The sequence below is a fragment of the Mytilus edulis genome, unplaced genomic scaffold (assembly GCF_963676685.1).
Source record: "Mytilus edulis unplaced genomic scaffold, xbMytEdul2.2 SCAFFOLD_294, whole genome shotgun sequence".
Lineage (NCBI taxonomy): Eukaryota > Metazoa > Mollusca > Bivalvia > Mytilida > Mytilidae > Mytilus > Mytilus edulis.
The window spans coordinates 1,394-14,214 of NW_027267551.1; the positions used below are offsets into that span (position 1 = coordinate 1,394).

Here is a 12,821-nt window from a genome sequence, read left to right on the forward strand (position 1 = left end):
ATGAAAATCAATAACTCTCTGGGCTTTCTCAGTAATTACAATTTCCTTTCCCTTAGTTTTGATTTATAAATTACATTAAAGGTTTATTTTACTTTTCAAAGCCAATACTATTGTAAGACCTTTATCTGGAATAGATTTATGAAAATCATTAACTCTCTGGGCTTTCTCAGTAATTACAATTTCCTTTCCCTTAGTTTTGATTTATAAATTGCATTAAAGGTTTATTTTACCCATCCAAACCCATTTCTTTTGTAAGAGCTTTATCTAGAATAGATTTATGAAAATCAACAACTCTGTGGGCTTCCTCAGTAATTACAATTTCCTTTCCCTTAGATTTTATATCAATATCAAAATTTTGAGTTGAAGTTTCATGATCAGTCATGTCTATTAGCATTTTCATGAGCAGGACATTGTGAATGAATGTATATTTTTTGAACATTTTTATCTGACATTTAAGGTGGTATACCCAACACTTTCACTAAAATTAATTTGGCTCGTTTAATTTTCATAAAATTTTGACACAGTATTTACTTTGACCCTTTAACAAAAATATAAAAAATTCAAATAATTTGAACCATCTGTTTAATCAGAAAAATTACACTGGTTATATAGCAGTTTGACAAACACTTATTTTGATCATTGAGATGCTTAATATTCCCTTAACAACACAACGTCATTAAAACGTTCTGCTGATTTTACAAAGTTATCTCCCTGTAGTATTAGGTACCACCTTAAGTCAAAGTAAATATCTTTGTAAGAGCTTTATCTAGAATAGATTTAAGAAAACCAATAACTCTGTGGGCTTCCTCAGTAATTACAATTTCCTTTCCCTTAGTTTTGACTTTATAAATTGAATTAAAGGTTTATTTCATTTTTCAAACCCAGTTCTTTTGTTAGAGCTTTATCTAGAATAGATTTATGAAAATCAACAACTCTGTGGGCCTCCTCAGTAGTTATAATTTCCTGTCCCTTAGTTTTGACTTATAAATTACATTAAAGGTTTATTTTACTTTTCAAACCCAGTTCTTTTGTAAGAGCTTTATCTAGAATAGATTTATGAAAATCAACAACTCTGTGGGCCTCCTCAGTAGTTATAATTTCCTGTCCCTTAGTTTTGACTTATAAATTACATTAAAGGTTTATTTTACTTTTCAAACCCAGTTCTTTTGTAAGAGCTTTATCTAGAATAGATTTATGAAAATCAACAACTCTGTGGGCTTCCTCAGTAATTACAATTTCCTTTCCCTTAGTTTTAATATCAATATCAAGTTTTGAGTTGAAGGTTCAGGAGCAGGTTATGTCTCAGCTTCTGAGTCATCTCTATTAGCATATTCAGGAGCAGGATATTGTGAATAAATGTAAATTTTTTGTCCGTTTTTATCTGACATTTAAGTCAAAGTAATTTTTTTTTTAAATTTTGTGGGACAATGTAAAAAATTTCATATGATTTCCACTGTTGACCCACTCAAAATTACATTTCAAAATAAGTTTGTCAACTCCTATCTACTAGTGTAGTCCTTGCTTAATCTTAATTGATTATTCTATTTTTACAAAGAAAATGATATTTATTTTCAGATTATTTTTTTAATCTATTACACTACAGTGTATATAATTGAGGACAATATAATGAAGCTTTTAGAAAATTGTTTAGAAGTGAATTATAAATTACATTAATATTTAATTATTTTACTCTTCCAAAGGAAGTACTTTTGTAAGAGCTTTATCTAAAATAGATTTATGAAAATCAATAACTCTCTGTGCTTCCTCAGTAATTACAATTTCCTTTCCCTTACTTTTAATAAAAATATCAATCTGAAAATTTTGAGTTGAGGATTCAGGAGCAGGTGGTTGTGTATCAGCTGCTGCTGCTTCATCTATGTCGACCTGTTCTGGAGCAGAAACTTGTGACTCTTCACCATTGTTACACACTGTCACTGGTATTGTTGTCAGTGAGTTACAGTAGGCAGTAAAAACTTCTGGTACAAATTTGCGTCTGATTTTTTTTTCTGAAATAAAAGATAAGTATCTAACTCATTTGTTCAAAACCAATGTCTAGATCTTATTTACAGCTCTTCCATAAAAGCATGTAAAACAAAACTTTGATCAACTTGCTTGCTTATGATGTTTGCTTACAATAGGTAGGCAGAGTATAATTTGTTGACAATAGACAAGCTGAAAATACAAATCTTTTACATCATATTGTGTTTTTTACTTTTAGTTAATTGTAAGGACTCAACTTAACTATAACAGATTTAAATGTGTGATGAATGCGCAAGAAATAAAATTATCAGTAATTCGTATATTTTCTCTTTGATCTTACTGCCTAATATATTCAAGTATCAACTTACTGGCTGTATCACTGAAAATATCAGGCAATACATTGTGTGACGTCATAATTACCGATAAACAGAATAATAGGTAGTTTCGTTTTTGATAATGACTGGCTCGTCTAGATATTCCACATGATACAGTCAGTATCAAAAATGAAACTATCTACTGTTCTATATTTAGCTGTTTTTCTTTTTCTTGATGCAACATTTAGTTTGAGTACAGTTTCTTAATTCAATCCAAACGTCAAATTTTTTATTATGATATGAATATCAAAACCCATAATAATGCCTCTCGTGCAAGTTACTTTCAGTGTTTTCGGTATCGGTTGTTTACTTTTCCATTGTGACGTCAGATATTTTTTATGACGTCAAAATTTACGGGCACTTTTGTGGAGATAGTTTAGTACTTGCTAACAAATCATGCAAATGCCATCGACAATTATAAAACATTTTATAGTACAACAAACATGGAGTAATAATGATCATAAAACTCTTTAAAATTTTCAATGTATCAAAATGCCTCTTTGGAAAATGCTACCATAAATATATATGGAGGTAGTGATGCTGTTGTTGGACAATTATAGTATATTTGATTAATAATTTAACTTCTTGATAAAGTTTTTGGCTGTTTTAGTTATTGCATTTGTTTATTTGCCTTACATAAAACTATTGTCGGAAGTATATGATTAAGCGATTAATACATGGCCTTTTCCATATCAGCCTGGGTATCATCCCGAGACCCATATCAACATCTCGACTCCGTCTCGGGCTGATATGGAGGTCTCAGGATGATACCCAGGCTGATATGGAAAAGGCCATGCATTAATCTATATACATTACTTGTTATATAAGTTACTTTGATGTATAGTTCTTACAAAAAAATAGAATTTTCTTATTTAGAATATAAACTATACATTGTTGTTGATGTATGTACAGTCAAACCTGCAATGGCCACCACCTTATGTATGTAATATCATGTGTAAAAATGCTTTAATCAAGATACCCATTGTAGTGTATTTTATCTGAAATAAACCCATAAATATAAAGACCACTTACAGTACAATATCACCAGATGTTTGCTCTCCCTTGGAAGATCATGATTATTTAAAACAGGTTTGACTGAACATATGATTCCTGTATTTAAAAATAGTTATGTTCTTACCAACTAGTTCTTCAATTTTACTTGACACCTCAGGGTATGTTTTGTAAGCCTCTTCCCAAGTGTTTATTTTTACTGTCTGACATAAAAATGTCTGTAGGCTTTTTCGAGCCTTAATCCTGTCAACAGTTCCAGCTGTTTTTTCCAACCCCTCTTCGGCAGCAAGGCTTAAGTAGGAAAATGTGGCCTCCTCAGAAAGACCTTGTAAAGCCCGAAATAGCTGTAACAGAAAATGGTTTTAAAGGTAATTTAATTAACAAAATTGAATAATTCAGATGATTTAAATAAACGTTATAGGGTGTAGTGAATTCTTTACATAGAGTGTCATGTGGTGACCGTGTTACCCCTATGGTTTAGTAGGGGTTAGTAAATTTCATAGTGGATTCATGACGTCACTTCTATTGATGTTATCGTGTTTTATTGTTTATTTTTCTACAAATTGCAGCATTAATCAGTGCACAGTAGACATATTTTCTTTTTATTTATACTGTTGGCAGTATTTCATTCCTTTTTTATTTCACATACCTTGTTTCAGCTTGATTTACAAATCAAAGTGTAAAACCATGAACAGTTGGTCCGAGAACACAATTAATTCGTAGTGCATTTCTTTTAGAACATAAATGAAAATTAAAAAAATCCCACCTGCGCTTTCTCAATGAAATTTTTACAGTGTGTTGTACTACTTTTGGGACAAGTTATATCAAAATTATAGAAAACTTCATCGCCTCTAACTCAAAATATGGACAATTTTGTGTTTAGGGTGTCTTGAAATCTTTTGACAGCTTCCGAAGTGCTAATTTTTAACCTTTTTCAGCTGGACCAAATCACTACTTTCCTGTAAAATTCTGGACCCAAATTTTTTTACAGTGTAATTTCACCCCACTACTTACAATTTGAGGCATTAAACATGGAGAAATAAATTTGGAAGGGGTTTAAAAATTATTGGCAAGTAACCCACTGTTAACAATAGGGACTATATTCGTGAACAACGAAAATCAAGGGACGACAATTGTGGTCTCGGACCTAATAGGATAGAAAGAGTTGACAAATCTTAAAAAAACTTGGTATGACCAAAGCTTAATAAATTATAACACTGCTTGCAAAGTTTCATAACAATAGGATATATATTATAGACAATATGTTAAATTCTATACTCATCTTTGCGTGTTAAATTTTGACGTTAAAATTGAATAATTTCAACTATCAACATTTTGGGCTTTGAAAATTAAAATATTGCCAAAAAATACTTTTTAAATGCTCTAATATATCATTTATTATGTACTTAAAGCAATAGAGTACTCATTTGATTTATCAGACTTAGCATAATTATTCAAAAGTCAAATTTATATCAGCCTGGGCCTAAAAATTGAGGTTTTTCAATGAAAGGGGGCCTTACATAAAGATGTAATTTTTTCCAGCAATTTTAAATTTGTGAAGCTTTTTGGTTATAAATAATCCTTACATATGTATTGAATGTACTTTAAATGGAAAGAAAAGTCACAAATAACACATCATATTAGTTTAAAAGGGTCTTAAGCCAAGTAAGACTGGAAAAAAATAAGGGTCAATTTAGGCCGTGCCACATATTTACATTAAAAAATGCATATTGAGGCTATAAGAAATAAAAAATTGTGTCTTTTTTATCATTTCTATACTCATGTGACATGATACAACAAATCTGAGCACAGAAAGACTCTTGCAATTAACTTTTCTTACAGACAGTATGGTCTGATACAAAGAATTTTGCCTTTTTAATGAAAAACTTGAATGCAATTTTAGTCTCAACAGGCTTATATTTAAACCACTTGCTATCCTACAGAAGAAAAGAAAGATATTATGTGAGATGGAACAGGTACAATAGACATTGTAAAGTGCTTTTGATACAAATTTAGTGAGCTCTTGATTGTGGACTTCAAATTTTATGTACCAAGAACCCCACTTTTGACTTCATCCAAACAGGGCGTTAGACAAGGGTCATTTATACAACACATTTTGTACATATTGTCTGAGATAATCTTCTTTTCTGTAGATTCTGAGTTCATAAACAAGTAAAAGAACTAGATAAAGGCATAGAAACACAAGTATTGACACATGAAAACCTTTCAGATAGAAAGTCAGGATGCCATGTTTGCATCAATATTGAAAAAGCCTTAAAATGCCTATTTTGACCATAAAATGCTAAAATTTGTCATTTTTGAAGAAATTCTATAAAATAAAAGTTTAAATCCTTTAGTTTCATGCTATTTGACAAATTGACACCACCAAATCATTTAGGGAAGTTGCCAAAGTACAGATTCTATATTTACAGACTTCACCTCTTAGGTCCGAGAACACAATTAATTCGTAGTGCATTTCTTTTAGAACATAAATGAAAATTAAAAAAATCCCACCTGCGCTTTCTCAATGAAATTTTTACAGTGTGTTGTACTACTTTTGGGACAAGTTATATCAAAATTATAGAAAACTTCATCGCCTCTAACTCAAAATATGGACAATTTTGTGTTTAGGGTGTCTTGAAATCTTTTGACAGCTTCCGAAGTGCTAATTTTTAACCTTTTTCAGCTGGACCAAATCACTACTTTCCTGTAAAATTCTGGACCCAAATTTTTTTACAGTGTAATTTCACCCCACTACTTACAATTTGAGGCATTAAACATGGAGAAATAAATTTGGAAGGGGTTTAAAAATTATTGGCAAGTAACCCACTGTTAACAATAGGGACTATATTCGTGAACAACGAAAATCAAGGGACGACAATTGTGGTCTCGGACCAGTTTGGGTAGGTTTTAGATTATATAAAAAAAATACCATGTCTCAAATTAAATCATTGACACATCATATGTTTGTGAGACTTTGCCAATATGATTTATATACATTTATAGAATGTACAGGTAATAAGTAACAACCTTAGACAGTACAAATCTAATCCAGCCAATTTTGTGAAAGGCACAAACTTACTGATTTTGTTAGAAAATAAACATATATTTTACAAACCTTTTGTGGAATATTCTTATGACATCCCTGCTTAGCTTCAAATCTTTTCACTAAACTTATAAAACAAATATAACATCTCTCAGAGTATGACGCCATACTTTTAATTGTGCTGCAGCTGTCTTCAGTTAAGTTCTGGAGGAAAAAATAAAAATATAACATTAAATGCCAATGTAGAATTAACAAATTTTACCTTCATCCTAAAATTAAGTAGGAGTTATTTGATCCAACTGATTTTAGTTACATATTGTACACATTCATTTTTTATATAAATAAGGCCGTTAGCTTTCTCTTTTGAATTGTTTTACATTCCCATATCAGGGTCTTTTATAGCTGACTATGCGGTATGGGCTCTGCTCATTGTTGAAGGATGTACTGTGACCGATAGTTGTTAATGTTTGCGTCATTTTGATCTCTTGGACAGTTGTTTCATTGGCAATCATAACACATCTTTTTTATATGACCCTTAATATTATGATCACTCTTGTTTAAAATACTGGAAGACTTACATGTACCATGTTCTATACACTCTTCAAAACTTTGACTTCTTGGGAATTTGTCACCATATTTTCAGACTCATGAAATTTATCTCAGATATTTATTATGCATTTTTATGCGAAGTTATTATTTTGCTTTTTGAACAAAGCCATATTCTTATTCCCATAAAACAGCAACACAAGTTGTATTTCGACAAACAGACAGATGATGATTCAAGCTAAGAAATTAAATGAAATCATTTTTGAGACAAGTTCAATTAATTTCTAACATAGGGAAACAGTTCCTTTTTTATGACATTTGTGTTTCATATAAAAATAGCTACTGTGTTATATGTGTTTGCCTTGATGTACAAATATTCAAATTTGTTTTATAAAAATTGAAATAACTATATCATGCCATGCTGGGTATATTTAAATCTTGACATGGACAGGCATATCATTTGTCAACATTTCCTCGATATAAATATATTGAAAATATAATGTCTATTCACATGTTGAATGGACATATATAGATCACAGTATGATACAAGTTAAACTATGAGCTTCTGCTCACTGATGATACCTCCTCCGCAAGTGGATAATTTAGTCTAAAAATAGGTATTAGTGGAAGCAGGAACAGGAAGTTTGAATCTGAAACTGATCACAGTGCATAGCTGACTTATATAAAGATAATTTGTCTCATATTCATCTTTTTCTCTCTCTAAAATGTCGGTCAAAAATTTCTCAGTGACTGCCTAAGATCACTTACTGTTTTATTGATATCTGTCTGCATATTTATTTTTCTTATTTGTTCCACCAAGTCTTTTCCTTTGGAACCTGCTTTAAAATACAACCTGGCCTGTTCTACTTTTTGCTACAATATAAGAAGTAAACCTATTAAACGCTGCATTCTAATGTTTATATAAGGAATGACTGTAATATTTTTTCTGTCTATGAAGAAATAACATAAAAAATTTGGTGCACTGAATAAAACGAGTAGCAGGTTATTTAACAGTGTGCATAACATTTATTATGTTATTTCGAATTGACAGAAAAAGTATTACAGTCATTCCTTATAATTTAATTCTAAATTCCATTTTAAACTGTAGAAAACCATGAAAAAATGTTGATGACGTCACAGTCACATGACTAAATTATGTCTATGGGCTGATGACAAAATAACGTCAGCCAATCAGAAGACATGTTACATCCAAAATTAAATTATTTCTAATTGGTATTTATAGAATAACTAATCGAAGAATTGAAATAGAGAAAAAATTTCAACGAGTGACGAACAACACATTTATTTACGAATGCTCGATTTCTTTAATTAGTTATTCTTTTGATTACAGTGTCTAATGATTTATTTTTAAAGAAATTAATGTAGAAAATGTAAGGCATTATATCTTTTTCCTACTTATTGACAATTTGTTTTGATCCGACGTTATCGACCTCTTGACAACGCCTATAGTTGTATGACGTCAGAGAGTTAAATAACCATGTTTATTTCACATGTGAAATTATCGGTTTTTATTTAACTGGGAGATCAATGTAATTCATTGCAACCAATGTAATAATATTTGTTAATGATTTTTCTTCTTCATTGTATGCTACATGTGTTTCTTTTAGTGTTGGTCCATGCAGTACTGTAAATTATTTGCTATGCACTTCAAATTTTGGACTGAAACTATATGAAGTTCAATTTTGCTATGCTTTTACGGAATATGAAATCTAAAATTAAGTTGATTATAAGAGTGAAATTGGTTATTGGTAAAATGACTTACTTGCAATGTCACTGGCAAAGTTGACATTTGAAAGTTATGTCTGTTGCCTAACAGTCTTGCTTCCTCTGGTGTTAAACCTACATAAACTGACACATCCAATTCTCTGCAAAGGAATTACTAAATAAATAATTAACATCCAATATTTGTGAGCTAGGCATATGAGTCCTGTCTTGCTCAAGTTATGCATGCACACTCTTTGAGTGTTTTTCTATATTTTAAGAAAACTTTTGTGTGTAAAAATCTAAAAACCCTTATCTTATTTTATTAAAAATTCAGCTATATTCATATGCTTATTTTCAAATCAACTCATTTAAAACTCATTGTATGTCATGTTATCATGCATCAGATTACATATAATATAGATCTGATATTGTTGGGTTGATGTTTAGACGAGTTGTATATATATATATATATATATATTGTATACATATATATATATATGTAATAATAACATAATTAAGTTAATTCATAAATTACATGGCTACTGTAAAAGTTAATGAACACAAAAAAGTGATAAAACCAATTTACCCAATTCCTTTAATTCCTTCTTCTTGTAATCCCTTTATAGCAGCCACAAGGTGATTACCACCAAGCAAGTAAAGAGTAAAATCAGTAGATTTTATCTCTGAATTACTCTCTAGAAGTTGTCCTCTAAATTTCTCAGGATCTGAACACTGAAATAAATGTTAATATGCATATCAAAATTTTCTCATCATTTTTATGGTGTATATGACAGCTTAAGTAGTAGAAAAGAATTTTGTATTTTGAAACAGTCGTGTGTGTATTTTAGTTATATTTTGTACTTATTTTAAAAAAAACTTAACCATTAAACAGTGTAAATTATTAATTTACAATCTGCAATCCAGGAACTATGTACAGAGAGATCAATACACTTACACACCCAGGCTTTACAATGATTGTTGTTTTTGGCCCTGAATTCATTAACTGTTGGCCCCATAACCCCTGAAATAAATCCCAACTTTCTACTTGTGGTATTAAACATTGTGGTATAATTTCAGAGCAATCAAAATACTTATACACAAAATATCATCCTGAATCTTGAAAATCACTTAAACTAAAGTTATTGTCTAGAAACCAATGTTTCTTTGGACGACACAGATGATGACATCATATCATTATATTTTGTATATATTGTAATTGATCTACAATTAGAGTGGTCAACCGTAAATTAGATTACAGAAACAAACCAAAAATTCAGCAATTTTTCAATTTGTAAAGGGGGCATAACTCTAGAACGGCAAAAGTGTTGTGACACCACTAAAATTCTATATTAAACTGTGTTTTCTGGTAATAAGCATTAATTTTGTGTTTAAGTTTTACAACAATATGGTTAAGGCAAACTGAAGTTGGAGATCATAAACAAAATTTAGGTTATACAAACTGACAAGGATAAAACTTATTGCTACAGCGAGGCATTAAAAAGTACAACAACATGTATTACATGCCTGGAGTGCAAACCATAAATATTACAATTATGTTTCAAATTTTAGTATTTAAAAGTACCTGAGATGGGTCCACTAGCACAGGCAGATGTGTCCCCTGTGGGATTGCTGCTTGCTCACGTATCTTATTTCTTATCTCCACAACCCAGTCCTCTCTTACTGTCCTGCATAAATATTCCTGTGGTGGGCTAGAAAGGGTCTGAGCATCAACAGTAAATTCACCTATTAAAGTACAAATAATTATTTGATAATGACTTACAATAAATTGCATGTAGTACACAATTTCTATGATTTACACCTTTGCATGCTTTTTAATATGTCCACAGTGATATTATAAAGTCAATTAAAAAAGCTTTATAAAATTGAGAATGGAATTATATAATAAAATACCATTTTATATGCAGATCACAAAATCCATGCAAATATATTTTTGTACATTATCAACTTATCATGCTTATAATGATTAAAAAAAATACAACTAATTGTCTTTAATTTCAGATAATATAATGAAATACAATTATATACATGAATATAAAACTGTAAGAACCAAATTATTTTTAAAGTTCCTACTGTTCATATGCTAGTTCAAAATTTCAAATAAATTACCAATCAATTTATCATCTTCAACAGATTTACCAAAACTGGGCTCAATATGGGTTACTGCTGGCAGCCTGTTCTCTTTTTCTTTGGTTATTTTTCTGGAGGGTTTGGCCTGAAACTTTTTGATTACTTCAATGGAACCTGTATATTTGTCTTTCCCCAGTTTTAGTCCCTTCTTCTGACCAATGAAATAAATCTACAAAAAAAGGAATACATATGCTTATCATGATATGTTACATGCACATTATAGAATACAGAATTGAATCAGGGAATGTGTCAATTATGTATATATACCATTATTACTGATTTTTTGTTTTCAATAATCCTAATTAATAACAAAATTATACATGTATCTATTGGTCTCTGTGTGTCATTCAAATGCTTTATCCATCAAGTATACAATACTTTCCCTTAGACAAAGTGGTGATTTATTTGTTCTTTTGCGTTCGTTTATTTGTTTGATGTTGCTATTGTACTTGTAGAAATAAATTTTAATTTTTGATTTATTACTATCTGTATGCCCACCAAAACATATTCAGAAGATTTGTTTACCATATGATAAAATTGTAAATTTTTTAAAAGAGCCTATGGCTTAACAAATAGTCCCAGTACAGAGGGGGAGAACAGGGGTATCCTTCTCCCTTCTCCCACCCCTCTTCTCCTTTCCCTCTTCTCCTTTTTTTTTTTTTAATTTACCGGAAAAAAGAGATATTTTATTTTTTCTCCTTTCTCCCAGCCTTCCTCTCCTTTACCCCTGTCCTCCCCCTCAGTACAAGTTTTCTAAAATTTAGAAGAAACCAGCATCGATTCGACATTGTATTAATTTAAACAACTACACTTTTAATAATTGTGTAGATAAGGCCACACTTTAATAAAATATTTTGGTTTGCCCAAACCCTACCCAAAGGTTGAGACAGTGGGTAGGTAGGTAGGCATTTTCTTTTTTCAAAAAAAGAAATTGAAGTATCAGATGTTTACTAGTCTTCATGCCTATTTGATTAAAAAAAACTTCTTCAAATCAGGACAATAAAAGAATTTGAGTAGGCAGCTTTTTTTCTGGGTAGGTAGCGTTTGGGCAAACAAACCTATTATTTATTATGGCCTAATTTGCCAGGAATAAACTTCCAAAAGAATTAACATTACATTTACAAATTAATTAACGTGAGGGTTATGTATATCTTTTGATATTTATATATCTTCTAAAAATAGAACTCCATAATAAACCCATGTAAAAATACTTGTTGCTTTATACGATGTAGTCCGGTAACTCCGCCCACATAGGGCTTTGATCTGTATATATATATTTATTCTTTATTATATAAAAATAGCCTCATATATGTACAGTGATCATATTATCATCAAATTCTTTAACTTTTGTACATCATTAAGGGTGTTATCTTCTTGTTAATAAAGTATGCAAATCAACTATATAAATGTATGTGTTGCGTACAATATTTTTATGTAGGCACGCCTACTCGGAATTTTTGTAAGTTTAATTTTAACTTTTGACACATGCGCAGGTCTAATTGTTGAATGTTGTCTAACAAGACGACATTCATTTCGACATCTAAAAAGTAGCGATGTCCTGTACTTTAGAATCAGATTATAAATTGGACATTTAACATTTTTTAAAGTTTAATAGGATAAAAATATACGTGAATACTGTGCGAATATTGATAGTTGGGAGCCGATAGTTGTAAATGTAGCGAACTCGCAAGTTCGTGGGCTAAAGCCGATTGATTTCCAACAAATTCTTACCAAATAGACAAATTTACTCCCTTTGACGGATTTAACCTTCGGGTATTTCTTTCCATTTTCATCTACTGCTTGTTTGCCACCAATTTTTAAAACCCCTGCGTCTATCTTCCACATCTTGAGTTGGATTGTTGACAGACGATCAGCTGCACGTGACCGATTTACAACCACAACACAAACAAAGCGAGCAAAGTAGTTCCATCAACAATGCGCGAATTCATATGCTGTTTCCGACATTTAGCATGTTTTGAAGTAAAACGCAA

General features: G+C 30.7%; 1 protein-coding gene across 1 annotated transcript; it reads right to left on the reverse strand.

Moving 5' to 3' along the window:
• Positions 1-1,402: 1,402 nt before the first annotated feature.
• Positions 1,403-12,794, reverse strand: LOC139505631 (uncharacterized). The gene is made up of 9 exons (XM_071295120.1): positions 12,562-12,794; positions 10,810-10,999; positions 10,265-10,425; positions 9,269-9,414; positions 8,741-8,843; positions 7,726-7,830; positions 6,484-6,615; positions 3,493-3,709; positions 1,403-2,006 (listed from the first exon to the last, which is right to left on the reverse strand). The coding sequence occupies exons 1-9, from the start codon at positions 12,673-12,675 to the stop codon at positions 1,687-1,689; spliced, it is 1,488 nt and encodes a 495-aa protein (XP_071151221.1). The 5' UTR covers positions 12,676-12,794; the 3' UTR covers positions 1,403-1,686.
• Positions 12,795-12,821: the final 27 nt, after the last annotated feature.

Excerpts from the sequence above, each read along its gene's own strand:
- LOC139505631 (XM_071295120.1), bottom strand. The coding sequence starts at position 12,675 with ATGTGGAAGATAGACGCAGGGGTTTTAAAAATTGGTGGCAAACAAGCA. Across the intron at positions 6,616-7,725 it reads AGACAGATATCAATAAAACA|AACTTAACTGAAGACAGCTG; the intron begins GTAAGTGATCTT and ends TTTTTCCTCCAG. Across the intron at positions 2,007-3,492 it reads TAAAATTGAAGAACTAGTTG|AAAAAAAAATCAGACGCAAA; the intron begins GTAAGAACATAA and ends CTTTTATTTCAG.